The sequence below is a fragment of the Primulina eburnea genome, chromosome 9 (assembly GCF_022965805.1).
Source record: "Primulina eburnea isolate SZY01 chromosome 9, ASM2296580v1, whole genome shotgun sequence".
Classification (NCBI taxonomy): domain Eukaryota; kingdom Viridiplantae; phylum Streptophyta; class Magnoliopsida; order Lamiales; family Gesneriaceae; genus Primulina; species Primulina eburnea.
The window spans coordinates 23,652,187-23,672,022 of record NC_133109.1 but is presented as its reverse complement, the minus strand read 5'-3'; the positions used below and the strand labels follow the sequence as shown (position 1 = coordinate 23,672,022).

The 19,836-nt window shown below is 33.2% G+C and overlaps 1 protein-coding gene and 1 long non-coding RNA gene across 2 annotated transcripts; both read left to right on the top strand.

Moving 5' to 3' along the window:
* Positions 1 to 6,978: 6,978 nt before the first annotated feature.
* LOC140841356 (protein TRAUCO-like) lies at positions 6,979 to 14,460 on the top strand. The gene is made up of 3 exons (XM_073208708.1): positions 6,979 to 8,079; positions 13,416 to 13,655; positions 14,240 to 14,460. Exons 1-3 carry the CDS (start codon positions 7,023 to 7,025, stop codon positions 14,335 to 14,337), a joined length of 1,395 nt encoding a protein of 464 aa, XP_073064809.1. The 5' UTR covers positions 6,979 to 7,022; the 3' UTR covers positions 14,338 to 14,460.
* LOC140841357 (uncharacterized) lies at positions 8,089 to 10,368 on the top strand. The gene is made up of 2 exons (XR_012120140.1): positions 8,089 to 8,384; positions 8,485 to 10,368. It is a non-coding gene; the product is annotated as an uncharacterized lncRNA (long non-coding RNA).
* Positions 14,461 to 19,836: the final 5,376 nt, after the last annotated feature.

Here is a 19,836-nt window from a genome sequence, read left to right as displayed (position 1 = left end):
TTTGAAACACAATTCTTAAATAGTTACCTTATGTTAAAAATTCTATTCGCATTGTTTTTCTAATTATTGATCTAGTAGAAAACTCTTGAATTTTGGATGATTTATATAAGTTTTTTGTTGTTTCTTGAACATATCTTGTTTGATACATGGAATGGTTTTTAATAAATTTATAGAGTTTCTTTTATTTTAATTATCTGTTTGATATCAGGTAGTTTATTTAAATGTCAAATATCAACGTCGATGAAGTAGAAGAACAAATGGAAGAAGATGAATTTGAAGAAGAATTACACGAAAATATTAGGTTTTTGTTAGTTGAAGTTCGTGGGAGCCTCTATAATTTTACTAAGCATATAGCTAACATGAATTGTGAACGTGTTCATCGTCCTTTAAATAGACGGCCAATAACTTCAAGGGGTTACGATTATATTCATAAAATATTAAAAGAAGATCCAACAAACTTTCGAGAGATTTATAGAATGTACCCCGATGTATTTTTAAAATTGTGAAACATTCTTAGAGAGCAAACACATTTACAAGATACATGATACATTTGTATTGAAGAAATGCTTGCCGTATTTTTACTCGTTGTTGGTCATAATACCCGATATTGCGTAATTCGTAAAACCTTTGAACGATCACACTACAATACAAGCCAAAACTTCAACAAGGTGTTGAAAGCATTAAATAGCATTGCAGCAGATATGATGGTCAAACATGGATCTGCAGTGCCCGAAAAAATAAGAGAGAGTACAAGATTTTATCCTTATTTCAATGTAAGTAATGAAATTCTTTTTGTTGTTTTTGTTATTGATGTTGTTGTAAATATTATTATTATATTGTTGTTATAGGATTGCTTTGGAGCTATTGATGGCACTCATATTCCTGCCACGGTGTTTGGGCGTGATACTAATAGTTATCGTAATCGTCATGGGACGATTTCTCAAAATGTTTTAGCAGCATGTAACTTTGATTTATAATTCATATATGTGCTCAATGGATGGGAGGGATCTGCACATGATTCAAACGTATTGACAGATGTTTTATCAAGAAATAACGGGCTTAAAGTGACACAAGGTTATTTTTTTAATGCTACTAGCTTATTTAATTTTTTTTTTATTTTTTAGGATTATATATTCTATACATTAGTTACTTGATCTTACAAAATATGGTTTGATAGGTAAATTCTTTTTAGTGGATGGTGGATATCCAAATCGACGTCAATTCTTGGCTCCTTTTCGTGGTGTGCGTTATCATCTCCAAGATTTCACTGGCCAAGGTCGCCACCCTGAAGATGCAAAAGAGTTGTTCAATCTTTACCATGCTTCTTTGAGGAACGTAATTAAAAGGTTATTTGGCATATTTAAATCGCAGTTCAAATTATTCAAAACTGCTCCTCCGTTTAAATATACAACACAGACAGAGATTGTATTGGCTTGTGCTGGATTACACAATTTTCTTCGCAAGGAGTGTCGTTATGATGAATTTTCAGTTGAAACCGAGATTGAAGTTCCACCATCTTCATCAGAACAAGTTTACGAAGATGACAACTTTGGTGAATTATTCGATACACAAGAACAACAACGGACAAATGCTAATGCATGGAGAGATGCTATAGCAAATCAAATGTGGAGCGATGTTGAACATATTGTCAATATAAGTTAGATTTTATTTCATAAACTACTTCTGAAATTTTATCAAATTATCATACTATTTTGATTTTTTAATCTAATATTCACAAAAAGAAATTGTTATATATTCTAAATTTTTTGATTAATTAATATTTATGTTGAATTGGTTAGGATCGAGAAGTTCAATTTTGAGTTCTAAATTGACTAGTGATTCATTATTTGTTTTCACAAATAAAATCTATTTACATTTTAAATAAATTTTATTTACATTAATAATAATAATAATATTTCAAATGAAGAGTCTAGATTGAATATACCCCCATAAAAATATTACAAGAGTCATGGATTTTCATATGAAAAAGTTAACAGAAGTCTACAAAAGTCTTGCAAAAAGTCTACAGGAGTCTATGGAATTCTGTTTAGAAATCTGTGAGATTCTACAAATGTCTGTCAAATCCACAAAAGTCTCTTATTAAAAAAAGTCATTAAAAGTCGTTAAATCTCTAGGTTGAATACACCCATGTAAGAGTTTCAGCTAAGCATTGGTACGTCCTGCTGAAGTGGGTAGTTGCAAGCCATTGTAATTGTCAAAGTCTTTTAGTAAAATCTTTCTGTGAAAAAGAATGAATGACGTATGAGTTATTCAAATCTCCGAACATCAAAAAATAAACCCATGCAATTTATTTTATCTTAGTAAAAAAAGTTTGTTTAATTAGTATCCTTATCGAATGTAGGCGGTACTTGACCATTCCTAGTATTCTATTGAGGTCATGAATTTCAATGGAGATATATCCTTTGTATATTCTTGAATAACTCTCCTTTTTTTTAAAGGTAGAATAGTGTTAATTGAAATGAAGGCTCAAAATTTATGAACTATTTATTTTTTTCCCCATATTGGAATATACTTCGAATTTCACGAGTTTGGCTTATCTCATCTTTAGACTGTTTTTTAAAAACCGAAATTCATGGAAACTGATGATGCATTGTTATTATTCTTCTTCTTGAATTATGTATCTACTTATTATTAAATTAAAAATGTTAGATCACATCTATTTCAAATGAATACAAACTTTTTCCATATATATATATATATATAATTATTTTTAGGTTATATTTTTAGGAAATATGAAATTATTGTGCATTTTGATTAGAGGATGTACCTTACATTTTGATGAAGAAGAAGACAATGTAATCATATTTTTAATTTCTATAAACTATATTTTGGGTATGGTGAATTTAAAATCTAAACATATTTTAATATTTCGGACACAAATTAAATGTAGTGCTAACTTTTAGTTTTATCTTATACTCCATGATGTAAATGTTCTAAATTTTAATTTAAGCATTAGGATGCTAATATTCTTATATTGTTGCAAATTTTATTAATTGAAAAAATAAATTTGACAATACTCATTGAATTAAGAGAATGATATCAAGAAATTGTTAACAACTGGTAAAAATATTATTATTAATATAATATTATTTAATTTTAAAATAATTAATTTAACTTAATAGAATTAAACTATATATTATTTCATACAAAATAAATTTAACAAGAATTTAATTTATATATTTTAAAAAATTACCCTCTAATATAATTTTTTTTGAGATTTAATTTTTTAAGTCAAGCTAATAATTAATTTATCATTTAACTATTCTATCAGGTGAGAGAAGTCCAAGTTGCTGGTCAAAATCCGGTACAAATTTAATGAATACAAAAGGGGGGAAAAAGACAGTAAATGACGTAGTTTGATCGCACTGAACCCCTCACGCACACACATTGAACACCCAATTTCACACACTCAAAACACACACATAAAGCCGTGAGTTTTTGTGCAATAAGGGGCTAGGATTTTTGCCCTATTCTTGGTTCTATCATCACCGATCACTCGCTCACACATAGCACGGTTGTTTCATGCCATTGTTACGCAAGAAAAACAATCGAAACATTACTCCGATCACCCACTGTTTTCCCCGCAACAATATTCGATGGTTCGAGCGTGTTTAAAAATGCAAAGGCATGTCTAAACCCTTCTTTAATGCATCGATCATGTTATATATTGTATTTGATGATAAAAGTGCATGAGAAACAATTTTATATAGCCTCATATGAATCAAAACGGTTTTAAAAAGATTTTGGACATTTGTGCTTGGAACTCACGTATTCTTCCAAATCTTGGTGGCGTGTGCTTCGGCTGGGTTCATGGGACATGCTGCTGCTGTATTAGTATGATTTGGAGTGTTTTTAGACACTGGTAGATTGTCTGGAAAGGGGTAGGAGCCGCTGGTACAGAAAGAAGTCGTGGGCTGGATGGATTATGCGTGTTTTTGCATGCAAGGAGATGTAGGTGGGTTTCTGGTGGGGTTCAGTGCATGGACTATTTAGGGGCTCTTGGCTATGGTTTAGGCAGTCTCTAAGGGTCCTAGGATGAGTCTGGTTATGGTGGTTCATGGTCTGGAGTTGCAGCTAGGTGGCTGGAACTAGAAAACTACAGCTGCACAGAATTGGTTCTCATGTGAAGGGCTGTCATGGCCGGTCTTGATGGTGCAGTTCAGTGCATGGACTATTTAGGAGCTCGTGGCTATAGTCTGAGACGTGTTTTGGCTAAGTTTGGTTCGAGTCCCATGTTGTTCGGTAGGTCGTAGGCTATTTTATTTAATTCGGGAATCGTACGTGTCCGAGTGCGAGTTATGTTTGGTTAATTAAATATTGATGTTTTGGCAGCATGTCTAGGGTGTTCCAACGAAGTCCACGATGTTCGTAAATATGTATCACGTACAAAATAATGTTTCTGAGCTATTTGATTTGTCTTATAGCCAAATTATGTTACGGGTTTGGAAACCAGAGAACGTGTCCGAGGATCTCTTCAACTCCTTCGGGAGATTATGTTATGTTAGGGAGCAGACATCCAATCCAAGGGCTGTGGTGATCACTGTTGGCCCAGTACTCTGGTTTAATTTGATTGAACGATTTAAGTTATGGGCTATTTGCATTGAACAAAACTCTACTCAAAATTATTTACGTTTACGATTATGCATGAAAAGTATGAAAATATGATTTTATGATTTTTATAAAATTGTTTATTGCAGGAAAGTCGCGTTCACACATAATTATGCTTATAATATTTTATGTACAAACTGAGTTTAAATTGCATGGATTTTTATTACGTATTATTCGTTATTTAAAGTTTATGCATGCTAAGTCATTAGACTCGCCAGACTTGATCGGTTCAGATGATGTAGTTGAGGAGACATGAGGCGGCGACCAATAAGCAGGCTCGGGCCAATGGCAGTGCAAACCCGAGGACCTTGTAGTTTGAGTTATATTATCACGCCTGTTTTTAAACTGTTTACTCTGACTTTTTATATATTAGTATTGGTGACAAGCAAATTAAATTTATGGGTTTTTAGACTATTTTTAAATTAAAATAGTCATTTTTGGATGTTTGTGATTTATTTTAAATGATGGAGTCTTAAAATTAATTTTATTTTAGTATGAATGATGACCGTTATTTATTTTATGAGTTATATTTATAATAAATTATTTAATAAGAAAATTTTAAATTTTCCCACAAATGTTAAAGTATTAGTATTTTAAGACACAGTTCGTCACAGTTTGTATCGGAGCGCAAGGTTTCCTGATATAGGTTTTGCCACTGCTGGTTGCGAGAAACTCATGAAGTCACGCCTCAAATCTGTAAGTCTTTACGGTTTTAAATGCATTAAGTTTTAAGTACGAGTTTCTTTAAACTTCATATTCAAGTTTTTGAATCATTTTAACATGTTATATGAATATTTCGGTTATGCATGTTGGTTATGTGTTAGGTTAAATTGTGGAACAACATGCCTCATAGACGTGTGATCGACCGTGAGGCTCGTGATGAGGAGAGAGTTTGCCCTTCACGTCCACCACCAGACCTTCAGGTTCAAATGCTTGTAGGCATGACTCAGTTCTTTGCACAATTTGCGATGAACAGAAACGTCTACTGCTAAAATACTACTAGATTTATTTATAAAAAATAAAGCTTTGGCTGAAGTATATTTACACATATGCATAATTAAATCGAATCATTCACATTTTTAAATAATTAAATAACTCCGACTAATTGAACAAATCTACTGCAGTTAAATAAAAAAAAAAAATCGTAAACAGTCAACCAAACTTAAACCCAAAGATCTCAAAAATAGCATAAATAATTAAAATCCAATCTATAACACTCCTACACATAACAGACGTAATAATCCGACTTCTTCAATCAAGCTTTGCAGAGTTGTTGGTTCAATTAGAATAAATATTTTACAAATAAAATTGGAAAAACTGAAGGAATGTGCTAAAACTCAAGGAAACAAAGAAAATTCTAATGGAATTATTTGATATCATTAAGCTAAATTTAAGAGAGCTTTTTCTTGTTTGTTGAGGCATCTGCTTTTATCTATATTCCTCCAACTTCTTTGGCCCATCTTCCACGATCATTGGTCGTGGATCATGAGTCAACTTCCTCAATATGTGCAATCAGCATGCACAAACATAAAGCACATCTTCTCAAAACTAATTAATCTTCCAACCTAATGGGCCTTAAACTGACATGTTTTAGTTTTTATTTGGGCTATAATAATTTGAGCTTGTTATTTAATTTTGGATACAACAATTATATTCATGTATTATATTGCATACAATGTGTGTGTACAATCGTTACTGTTTGCGTGTGTGTGTATGTGTGTGTGAAGAGTAATAGTAACTAGCGAATGACGCACACACGATGCTCGTGTAAAATAATTAGTATTATGTGTATGTATCATGATCATTAATAAATCGAGTCAATTCATAAAATTTGTTATAGTTTTTAATTATTATTTGAATGAAAATAATATAATTATATTAGAGTAGGTTTTTGTGAGACATTATCACGAATCTTTATCTATGATACGAGTAAACTCTATCGATATTCACAATAAAAAGTAATATTTTTAACATATAAAGTTATATTTTTCATAGATGATCCAAATAAGAGATCTGTCTCACAAAATACGACATGTGAGACTATTTCACACAATGTTTTGTCATTATATTAATATGTGATTTGTAAAGATAATATACGATTTTTTGAATTTTTAAAGGAGATTAGATTTTGTAGTTATGAGTACATTATATGAAAAATATTATTTATCGAAATAAAAAGTGTATTTTTATAAAAGCTGATTGATATCACATAGTAGAACTACTAATTTTTATATATAATATAGATAAACTAGTAAAAAGTATTTATAAATTTTTAAAAAAAAACTAGAAATAAAGTGTAAATAGTTCATGGTTTCTTTCGGGCCTTGTTGCATATCTAAAGCCCATATCATATTTTAGTCCAAAGAAATTTTATTTCATCTGATTTTCCTTCAATGCCTCTAATATCTACAATGGAGTCCGTTCAAACACCGACCACCACCGTGAACGGCGGCGACACCTATACTACCGTCGTCGCTGTCTCAGTAGCTAAGGCCGAGCGGGAAACCGATGTCGATAACGTGAATGGTTCTAAGGAAGAGCTGGAACACGCAGCCTCCGAGGAGATCTCCTCTGACGAGACCTCCAATTATGGAACTCCGACTTTGCACCCAGAAACGGATGCCGAAGAGGAAGATGAAGAAGAAGACGAGGAGGGAGAAGAAGAGGACCATACTACGAAGAAGCAAAAGCAGCTTTCCGAATTGCCGAAAGGCGATTCTTCGGATGCCGGAATTTCTGTAATGCCCTCAAGCGCTGATACGAATACGCCGTTGCCTTTTACGAACGGTAAGCCAGCACATGCCGTGAAGAAGCCGAAGAAGAAGAGCAAGGATGTGTGGACCACCACTTCCAGGAAGGGGAAGAAAAAGACCAAGCACGTCTCCAACAATGGTCATAACTCCAAGAAGGCAGCAAGCGGTGAGCTCTCGGCCGAGGGTAAAGTTTTAATCACTCCAATCCCAAGATTTCCCGACAAAAACGACGACAGCCCAGACTTGAAAATATGTCTTTCAAAGTTGTACAAGGCGGAAAAGGTTGAACTCAGTGAAGATAGATTAAATGCGGGAAGCACTAAGGGGTATAGAATGGTGAGAGCTACTCGGGGGGTGAGTGAAGGTGCATGGTATTTTGAAATCAAAGTGGTGCATTTAGGAGAGACAGGGCATACGAGGTTGGGGTGGTCGACAGATAAAGGCGACTTGCAGGCACCAGTGGGATACGATGAGAATAGTTTCGGGTACAGAGATGTTGATGGCAGTAAAGTGCACAAGGCTTTAAGGGAGAAGTATGGGGACGAAGGTTATAAAGAAGGTGATGTTATTGGGTTTTACATTAATTTACCAGATGGAGGGTCTTACGCGCCCTATCCTCAGCGAATGGTTTGGTACAAGGGGCAGCGCTATGCTTGTGCCCCTGATGCCAAAGATTATTCCCCCAAAGTTGTTCCTGGTGAGTACATCTTTGTTCTTTGTACGTAGGTTGTTTCAATGCATATTGTGTTCTTGATCATTGCTAGTGTAGAACTGATGTGAACCAATATTTGACTTTTGTTTGAGAGCTATGTATATGATAACACTTAATTTGGCGATGTGTGCTTTGTAAGTGTCAATAACAAAGTCATTGTCTTGGGCGAATGGATTTGTGATAAGAATCTCTGGAGATCTTTCTTCTCCACTTACTCGTAACTGGATTTTCTTGCAAGTTGGAATCCAGTCTTCTCCCAGTGGCAGGCAGCCCCTCTTAGTCTTAGAGAGGTCAGAATGTTCTCACACCCTATTTGTTTGCTTGGTTTGAGGAAGCTTACTTATCTTATTATTTAGTGGCTTTAGCTATCTTTGGTTTCGTGGCTTGTAGTACTGCCCTTAGCGTGCTGGATCATTGAAAAATGGAGAATTACTATGTCAGTTAAGACCACGTGAGGGTTCGTCATCTCATTTCTCATTCAGATATTGGTCAAAAGAGGAAGTATGGATACAGTTACATTCGTCTGTTCTTGATGGGCTTTTATAGATCAATTCCGTCGAAGTTTTCTCAGGCTGCGGCAGAGTATCTCTTTCTTCACCTTCTTTTCTTGCCACCTTGCATCTAACTAGTGTGGCTAAACAGAACGAGCTAACAAATTAGCTTCGGCTGTTATTGGTTGGAACCATTCATTTTTTGAGTCTAGCAAAAAGGAAGAAAGTATTGCACAGGGGAATAGCCAAAAAGTTTTAATCTGGTGGACAAATAATTTATGTACTCAAAAATCCAAATATACACACGATCATAGTTGTGGACTAATTGTGGTCTATTGTAAATATAATCCTTCATCATCCATATCCGTTCATGCAATTTTTTGAGATTATGGATTTTGAATATTTCCTCAAGCATCAAATCTAAGCAATGAGCTGCACAAGGAGTTAAATACAAGCATGAGAAATTGTTTTCCAAAAGACAAATCTGAAAAAATAAAGTTAATTTTCTTTAAAAATTTTAAAAAAAAATCTGATTTGTAATTCAATTTATAATATTACGTGCTCCAAAATTGCAACTTGTATTATCCGTTACAACCTGGACCACGTTCTATTCTCCAATTCGATTCACAAATTTAGTAACTTATACATCTTATCTGCTGTGTGAGAATAACTTGAAGCATCGGCTAATTCAACAAATATGCTTCTTTTAGGACCATTACCAAAAACATTATTAGAGTTCTAATTTTTTTTTATCTGTCCACCCATCTGTCATGATTGTGGAACCATACCTAGCATGATCTTCTTCGTGGATTTGAGAAACAAGTTCATATTTGTAACTCCTTCTTCAAATACTTAACTTTTACTTCATGATATGATGGAGGTTTCATTCTCACTCCAAAAGTCTCAATAGCATCAATAAAGGGTTGCAAAGAATCATATTCAACGGCATTGAAAGGAATTCCGGCATCATTCATCCACGTAGCAAATTTCTGAACCTCATCTTCTCTTAATTTCTTCTTTTTTCATCATGCTGGCCTTTATTTTTCACACATCTCTGTCTGGCATTTTCTTCTATATCTTTCACAAAATAAAGGTCAATAGGCCTTGTTTGTTTACACCTTTTACCCTGCACCGTAGTACTTGAACCGGATAATGGTTGTTTCCCTTTAGTTTGAATATCATCCTCATCTTTATCTTTTTCCAAATCAACAATATCATCAAAATGGATAAAAATGAAGTATATTATCCATTTTGATTCTTCAAAACACTCTTTCTTTGCATGAACTCTTTGATTTTTTCTTTAACATGCTCCAAACATTTTGGACAAGCTTTCACATTTCTATAGTCTTCAACTAAATGTAGTTTGTTCTGATAAATCCCACCATTTGTTATTTGACCACAAAAATAACATACAATATTTGGATTTTTAGGATCCAGAAGTGTTGCGTAATTCCAGACAATATCCTTTCGATTTGACAAAATTGCTGTGTTTGACATGATTAAATACTGAAATATAAATATCAATCACCTATTACATTATAAAAAATTAAAAAACCACAATTTAAATTTTTTTCCAGAAATTCCTAAAATTAGCGTTTACCAAATTTGGGTAGCAAATGCGAAGAGAACACGGCAGGGATGGTGGAGACGCGGCGGCTGCACGGCAGAGACGCGGCGGCGAAGCAGAGGCGATGCAGTGAGGGTGGAGAGATTTCAAGTCTGCAGATAGGCTGGGCTTAAATTTGGACGTATAAAATTGTAGGGACTGAGTCTGCAAAAAGTTTTTTAAAAAAATTGTGCGGCTTCTATGAAGCGCACAAGCGATCAACCGTCGCCTCCAAGCGAAGCGCACAGAAGCGTGTGCTTAATCAACCTGATGGGCTTCGGAGTGTCCCGGAGCGCATGCCTTGCGCCTCGCGTCACTTTGCGCTTGAACGACCGAGGCGAGCGCTTTTGACAACATTGCACACGATATACGCACGCCATAGGGGGGAGTCTTCGCCATTCACCGTAATTCTTTTTCCGAGGCGAGTGCTTTTGACAACATGGCACACGATATACACACACCATAGGGGCGAGTCTTTGCGATTCACCATAATTCTTTTTCTTAGCCATCTTCAACAGTGCCAGAGCAGTGATTAGAAGTGAGATCCCAACAGAGAACTTTCTAGAAATACTTGGTGTGCACTAGAGAATCTTGCATATAGATAAAAATACAAAACAAATAGAAGCCCAAAATCCTAGACAAAATAAAACAGCAAGGAGCGACGAAAAAATGAATAAGATTAGTATATAAAAGTCCCACGATTATCGAAAATGGGTTCTTTCCAAAATTGAAAAGGAGAGCAAAACCACTACTTTTTTGGTAACCAAAGAAATTAGGAAATAAAATCCTTTCTATTGTCAATGGCAATTCAGCAGCCACAGCTTTTGTTTGAGCAAAAATGGTAAACTCCATTATCTGGAATCCCAGCCGCCTTGGGCTCTGGATCTCGTACCTACCGTGGTGTGGGAACTCATGGGATAAATTAGAAAGTATGGGCTCATGTGCCGCAGAAATTGCTTCCTAGTAATGCCAATGGAATCCGTTTTATGAAGCATCGTTGAACCGTCTATGCTACTGCTTTTGCAAATTTCAAGGATTATCGTTTAATAGGATCATTTTGAAGAAGTTCCCAATTTTACTTTTCTGATCAAAGTGATTATTTGGTCTATGGTTGAAACTTTGTATTACGTTTCAAATAGACATTTTCGTCTCTGGTAGTATGCATGTAATCCATGGCTATAAAATTTGGAAAAATATGTTTCTTTCCTATTTCTAAGATTAAACCAAAGGATTAGCGAATAAATGTGTTAATACTACAATTGATCCATAAATTGTTAAATCTTCCATCTAGATTAAGCCAATCACTTGCCTTAGAGGAATGAATTAACCGGCCTCTCATTCGATCAACAAATAAACCTAGATCATTTCATTGTATTCTTTTAAAGTTGGGTACTCGAGTTCATTGAAGGTTGTGTTGGATCGGTATCTATCATAGAATGGTTTTGGACGAGAAGAAAGAACTTTGAATGGTGTTTGAATAATTTATTTTGATAGTCTCATATGGTAGGTGATGGATAGTGGGTAATGGTTGATGACGTAAAATTTTTGAAAACGCTGAGGAAAGGGAATGATTGAGTAAATATCCCATTTGAAGTTAATGATTGGATAAATTCAATGACGTTTAGTTGGAAATTCTGCTTGTAATTTTTGTATAAAAATGACATGAGTTTCAAGTCATGATTGATATAATGGAATAGAATAACATAGGACTGGAATAAACATTGGAATGAAATGAGAATAGGAATAGAATGATGGGTTTATTCTATTTAAATGATGAGTACCAAAAAAATGAAACATGAATGGAATGAAATTATTTTTAATTGTCAAATAATTTCTTGATTAAATTTCAAAATACTCAAAAATGTTTATTGTTCTTATTATTCAGAATGATATAGATTTATACTAGTTTAGCTAAATAAGGAAAACATTTTATCGAAATGAGGATTAAATGAGGAGTGGGAAAATGGATGGAATAGCTATTTCCATGAATATTAGAATGGCCATTCTCATTAGAAAGCGATATTCCAATGTCATACCAATAATGGGTAAAAGGAATGAGATAGTAATGGTCATTCCATTTCTACCATGTTCCCTTCTACCAAGCATGCCCTAAGTTTTGGAATAACAGAAAGAGAGAAACACCAACTTAATGTACCCTCTAGTTACAGTGTTCTAGCTATGTCTTTGTACTATTCTTGATATGAAGCTTTGTCCTACATGGTGTTCTCTGCTTTGGTTTTTTATTTCAGTTTTATTTTGGGTTGCCTGTTAGAAAACCCAGGTTTTACTTGATTCTTTTGCTTGCTTTGCTTAATTGTTTGTCTGTTAAGATTTCGAATGAGTAAGAACTGTCGATTGTTGGCTTTGAGAAAATGCCTTATATTCAGGTTGATGTGATCTCTTCATTATTCTTTAACAAGTTAAAGTTAGTGGGTGCAATATCTTTGGAAATGAAATACTCCAGTTGGAATAGAAAATCATGTGAAGAGGTAGAGAAATTTGTTTCAATCTTTTTCATAGCTTTGAAACCTGATTAGCTTGTCTGTGAAAGGTATAGATGATGGGTATATTAGGTATTTATGAACTAGCTGGACGAGAGATATATGTAGGTACCTTGATCGCCATTTTTAATTTCCAGCAGGCATTTAATGTCTGTTTATTTGTGGAATGTTTCCAAAGCTGGATGCAGGCGCAGAAATGTTTTTTTTTTTGGTCTAGGGACTGTAGTTGAACGATAAAGTAATTTAATATTTTTTTCTCAAATTGTGAGATCGTGTAGCAATTATGGTTGCTTTATGTTTTGGATTAGTTCCACATGGACTTATAAGTTACAAGCCATGCTTTTTTGGCTGGATTGTGTTTATAATCAGAGGGACTAGTTTGGATTTTTTGTGTACACGACTCTCTGGTGAACCCGGTTTCAGCATGGAATTGAAACTTCCTCAAAAGTATATGAATATAGCTACTGGGGCATGTTTGTGACTTTCGTTTGAAATAGTGCAGAAATGCATTATTTGTTGCCCTTTTCTTCAATTTCAGTAGAAAAATTCCGGTCAGGTGGCCAGTTATATTATTTATTCAAGTTATTTTCTGCTGTACAGTTTGCCAATTTGCTGTTTATTTTGGTTCCTTATTTGAAGTTTCATTCTTCAACATGTAATTGTAGTAACGTGATTAATCTACCATTGAGTTGTTGATGAGACCATTTTTTTGGTGTCGGGCAGGAAGTGAGATGTCTTTTTTCAAGAATGGAGTATGCCAAGGGGTTGCTTTTGATAATCTTTTTGGCGGCCACTACTACCCTGCTGCATCAATGTACACTCTTCCAAACCAACCGAATTGTGTTGTTAAGTTCAATTTTGGTCCTGATTTTGAATGCTTTCCAGAAGACTTTGGTGGACACCCTGCCCCAAGACCCATGATTGAAGTTCCTTATCAAAGTTATGATGGCAAAGTCGAGAACGGTGTGTTCAATGAGAAGAAAGAGTAGCTATAAATTTCAGTTGCTTATATATATCAATTTCATAGGAACCAACATTTCTTTGCATTTGAAACATGGTCAGTCACCTAGTGGGAAACATGACTTTTTCTTGGAACCACGGTTTGCCATTTCCATGTAGATTAAAAAACAGGGTTTAGCTGTAGATTGCTCGAATTAGAACAGAGAGAGAAACAACATAGATTTCAATTTAAGAGGAACATGTTTATTCATACGTTGACAAGATTTTTATCCATGTTGTAAAACGCAAGTATCAATTTCTTCCCTTTTCTGGGGACTTTTTTCAAGTTTCTTGTGGATAATTCATGTTAGCCACGAGTGAACATAGTGGGCATGGTACTATTTCTTGTTTCCGTAGTACTTGCGAATTGAAAGTGGCTAAAAGCGTAAACAACAGCGAGCCAAATATTATTTATGAGTCGCTACATCACCTTGTTCATCTTAGTTATAATTTCTTGAGTTTGTGTCTCTGTTTTCCTTGAAAAAGAATATGAAAGGAACGCCTGTTTCTATGATTCTACGTGATGGAAAGTTTGTTGGCGGTGACAGGTGGTAGTCCATGGAAAATTACAAGAATTTGCCCAATGTTCAACGTGGTAAAAGAGGAAAACAGTAAAATGGTGCAAGCTGGGGAAATGATTGGTTGAAGGCAGTCAAAGATTAAGCAGTATGTATGTACACTCTTACTCAGGTTTGTTATGTTCCGCTTCTAAAAATTTCTTTGCCCGTTTTGTCTCTTGTTATGCTAATGGTCTTGATGAGAGTGAAAACGTGGCTGAGTGTTTGTTTGAAAGTACCTAAATGTAAGATAAATACAAATCTTATGGGATTGTGGAGTGGATTTCTACACACATTTATGGTCTGTTTGAGCAGCTCCATTAATTTTAGTTTTAGTTTTTCCTGTGAAGAAAAGTCATTGGGTTGTGCTTGATTTCTCTTTGTTACACCCTCCCGCTCTAAAAAATCCAATTGGATAATGATTGGCAATACATCTCACACACACTAAACTAACCGTGTATATTCTTCCAGCACTTGCAAATAGGATCTCAATGTAAATATGAACCTGCACTAAAAAGCTTTAAATCCTACTGAAGAAACAAGATTGATTTCCTCTAAATCAGGAATTAAAAATAAATCTCCTACTTCTCAGCACTGAATGAAACATCTTGAGTGAGTCTCATGTGAGACCGTCTCACGAAACCTAATCTATGAATCGGGTCAACCTTACCGATATTTACAATAAAAAATAATACTTTTAACATAAAAAGTAATATTTTTTTGTCATGGATGACTCAAATAAGAGATCCATCTCACAAATACGATCCGTGAGATCGTCTCACACAAGTTTTTATCAAACATCTTTCACAAAATTACAAACAGAAAAATGCAGCAAACTACAAAACAAAAGAACAAATTATTCCGCTTTACCTGAAGGAATATACATTTGAACTTGGTACTTTGACCAAGTTTCTCATTTTCGATATTCTCATAGCAAATTCTGAAGGATCTAAAATTGGCCGGGCGAGCCAAGTGAGTCGAAGCAGGCAGACATTCGCGCATTTAGGTAAGCATAACCACAGTTCTAAAACTGATAGTTCCGATTCCAAACCAAACTGCGCGGATACCGTTTTAGTTTTAATGGTCTCGGTCCCAGTTTCTATTTATTCTTTTGAATTTAAGTAAAAGGAAAAATAACTATTAAACTAACTGTTCAACAATAATATTATAAAATTATACTAATATTTACGTATCATTATAAAGATATAAAAATAGGGGTTAAATTTAATCAACATTATCAAATAGTTTAATTCCATAATTTAAGGTAGTTATATATACTATAAAATCTTAAGATTAATTTACAGTTTCACATGATTTTGGTTTTTTCTTTTAATAATAGAAACTCATCAGTAACCACTCGGTTCTGATTTCTGTTTTGATTTTTGTCTTTTTATAGACGAACCGCGGTTCCTTGGGCATGAGTAACATTTAAGTCAACCAAGATCCTCAGTTTTGTTCGGAGCTGAGGCCGAAAGACGGTCGAGGCGACTACTCGGCACGGGGAGCCGTCGCCTACATCCTCATCCATGAGAGTCACGGTAGATTTTGTGGTTTGATTTTGGTGAAGATGCTTGGAATGGGAAGGACCAGCTTTTGGGCTTACTGTTGGGCCGACCTATGTAGGATCTTTGGTCTCCCCATTGGGCCTGGTCGTGTCTCCTCTTACTTCATTTTCTTGTTTTAGTTAATTTAGTACTTCTGACTTGTGAAAAAGAAAATATTTATAAAAAAAATCAGAAAAATAGGACAGCCTTTGATAGCTTAGTGACCTAAGTCTTCTCAAAGTAGTAAAGTTATTGTTCAAGACCTAAAAATACAGAAAATTTATTACATAAATAGTCCTGCAATTTTAAATGAAATGTATAAATATAACTTTGTGCTAAAAAACTAGAGTTATCAACTTATCATAAACCACAAACCCCTATAAACGCTAATAAACTAATATGTCTTTTATTTTTAGAAAAAATCAAGCACATTTAACTAGCGTATTAAAAAAACTTAAGCACATTTACCCTCTTTTTAAAAATATGAAATTTTTTAATTTAATTATTTTTTAAAAAAACAAGGCTTTTCATTTTTTGAAATTTTGGGAGGAACTAAATTTGGGAGTTAGCAAACCAAGTTGACCCGACCCGTAAATAACCAAGTAGGACAGGCGACACGTGAACATTTCTGCCTCGTTCAGCATTCAGTGACAAACCCACTACAGTAAGAGTGGGTCTCATGTGAGACTGTCTCACGGATTTTAATCTGTGAGACGGGTCAACCCTACCGTATTCACAATAAAAAGTAATACTCTTAGCATAAAAAGTAATATTTTTTATTGATTATCTAAATAAGAGACTCGTCTCACAAATACGATCCGTGAGACCGTCTCATACAAGTTTTTGCCCAATAGTAAATAAGAGAGAGAACGAAAAAGAAATCATATATATATATATATATATATAATTGCATTTTTATATAATAATTATTAAATTAAATTTCCAGTAAATTGGGAAAATTCCTCTTGCACTATGTTTTAATTAAGATTCAATCCCTATGTATTATTTTTTGTTAATTAATGCCTAGCAAAGCCTAAATTTTAGTTTCAATTTCACGTTAACTGCATTTTATTTTTTTGCTTTTATATTATTTTAATATAAATATTATATATAAACATCACCACCTAAATAATGAAACATATTTGTTAATTTATATTAATAATAAAACTGTAATAAAATTTTATTTCTTTATCGATTTTAGTAAATTTTTTAGTACTAATATTGTATTATTTATTATTTTATAATTAATATTATATTATTAATTTATCTCTTATCATTTATTTTTTTTTTTTTGAGGCACGTGATATTCGTTAATAATTATTAGATTCAAAATATTTATATAACATAACATTAATTAAAGAATCAGTTGCATACATAAACATATAGAATGTATCTTATTCCATATAGTTTTATATGCAATATATTATTATTTGTTGGTCAGGTATATGTACTCATGCGAATAATTGCGGATACGTTCTACCTTATTATTTATGTAAATTATTATTTAATTATATATATAATTTTCTGTAAAGTTTAGGTCCCCTTTCTCTGTTTCCTAGAATCTAATATATATTACACACATATGTGTTACGAATGAATTCTGATTATGCTACAATTTTTTTGTAAAACGACGAACTCTCGGTTTTACGAAAAATGTTTGGTTAAGTGTGCACGAGTTAGAGTAGTGCTGATATGAGTGACCTCCTGATAATTTATCGTACGTCAAACTGCACAGCTTGATCTGGTTGGCTAGGTAGGTAGTAAAAGAGTGATGTCATATCTTAATGGGTAATATCGTCTCTACTGGTGACATGAACGACAATATGAAAAAATGTAGAAATAATATCTAAGGGATATAAAACAACACCATCAGATAGACACTCAATTTTCTGGACTAATGGACCTAATAGTCCGATTATTAGCGACTATGTGTGTGTACTTTATGTCGTCATTAGTATAAAAATTAAATTGCGTTTTGATTAATAATTATAAATTTTGACTGAATGTCGACAAGACGAGATCTTGGATATATGACTTAATTACAACGAATGTCGACAAGACGAGATCTTGGATATCAGCGTTGGTTGTCATTGAAAATGTATCGGATGACTAATTAATATTATTTATTTTTTAAAATAAGCATGCTATGTACTCATCTGGAAATATGATAAACACCAATTGACTTAAAACGTACTTAAGTAGTGTTAACAAATATCTTATTTTTTCATAAAATACTTTTTCGTAGGGGTGTCAAAATGCGACACGATCCGTCAACTCGACACGACCCAACACGAAAAAAATCAGGTTCGGGTTGAGGTTTTTCGGGTTCAGGTTGGGTGGATTCGGGTTAGTGCCATGTTAGGCGGGTTTCGGGTTGGGTCGAGTTGGGTCGCGGGTTGACCCGCAAACATTTTTTTTTTTTTGAAAATATTACCTATATTTTATATATTGTATGTTTGAACAAAATTTATTGTATATTTATATGATAAATATTCATCATTTAATATTTATTTTGCATATTTTTTTTTTTTTAACAATTTTTTTATTTGATTTAGTAAATATACTTTTAATTTTCTATGATAAACTTTCAAATTTAAATCGAAAATTTTGTTATTATGTGTCTAAATTAAAATATTATTATTATTTTTTTGAATTTTTTCCATTAATTTTTTTTAAAAAAATTAATAAAATTCAGGTTAGGCGGGTTAGACGGGTTGAGTCGGGTTATACGAGTTCGTGTTCGGGTTGGGGGTTTTCGGGTTGTTTCGGGTTCGGGTTGAAAAAAAATAAAAAAATTTGCGGGTTGACCCGAAACCTGATCCAACCCACCTGATTGACACCCCTACTTTTTTGAGTGGTAACGATTAATGAAGTCAATGTTGGATTTGACTTTTAGTGTTTGTTTATTACATAATACAACCAATTAAGTCCTTCATTATACTTTTTAGTGTTTTTTCATTATACTTATGAGTTCACTAATAAATATTATGAATGATTAATCAACTTATGAGAGTAATCATTTATAATATTTATTCCTATTCATTCATTATACTTTTTTGTATCAATTATGAGTATCCATTTAAATATTATGAATGATTACTAAACTTATGAAAGTATCATTCATAATATTTATCGGTATTCATTCATTATATTTTTTGATATCATTAGTAGTCATTCATAATATATTTTGGGTATCATATAATATCAAGATAATACTTTATTTGATATTATACACTTGTATTCATTCTTAATACATGTATATATTGATATTTATGAAATAATATGATGATATTTAACCTTGAAGTTTTCAACAAGTATTATTAATGAATACTTCAAAATATAAGTTATATTTAAATATCTTCTATTTCATAAATATCAATAAGTATTATTATTGAATATTGATTGTAAGTACTATTAATGAATGTTAGGAGTTATAAATGTCTATGCTCGGTTGAGCAATCGAAACGTGGTGTTTGGTTGCTATACGAATTAAAAGATTTGAGTTGCACCGTTACTACTAGCTATAACTTTTGTTAAAAAGACAAGTGTTCGATCCTACAATTGGTATCAGAGTCAAGGTCACGAGTTCAGTTTTCATTAATTGCAAAGAGTGCAATTATTGAGAGAAATATTGTTGGATGTAATAATTGTTTGTGCGAATAGAGCAATCGGAACATGATATTTGAGATGCTATATAATTTAAAAGATTTGAATTACACTGTTACCACTATTTATAGATTCTGGTAAAGCGACGTACACTCGGTCCTATAATGAATATTCATAAGTATATTGAAAGAATAATACCAAGTGTAAGGTATAGGAAATTCGAGCTACGTAACCTGACTACATGTAATTTAGGGTTTTACTAAAATATGTGTTTAATTATTTTAAAGTATTAAATGCATGATTATTTCATGGATATATGGTTTATTAAAGTTTCACGTATTAGTGCTTTTAGTAGTATTTCGTGCTCGAACGAGGAACGGAGACCGGAGATAATTAAGGAAATTTTTTTATTAAATAATTATTTAATATATGGTGTAA

What these genes read in the sequence shown, in the direction of transcription:
- LOC140841356 (XM_073208708.1), top strand. Translation starts at nt 7,023, where the DNA reads ATGCCTCTAATATCTACAATGGAGTCCGTTCAAACACCGACCACCACC. An exon ending in TTCCCCCAAAGTTGTTCCTG is followed by an intron (nt 8,080 to 13,415) that starts GTGAGTACATCT and finishes GGTGTCGGGCAG; the next exon opens with GAAGTGAGATGTCTTTTTTC. An exon ending in TGATGGCAAAGTCGAGAACG is followed by an intron (nt 13,656 to 14,239) that starts GTGTGTTCAATG and finishes TGGCGGTGACAG; the next exon opens with GTGGTAGTCCATGGAAAATT.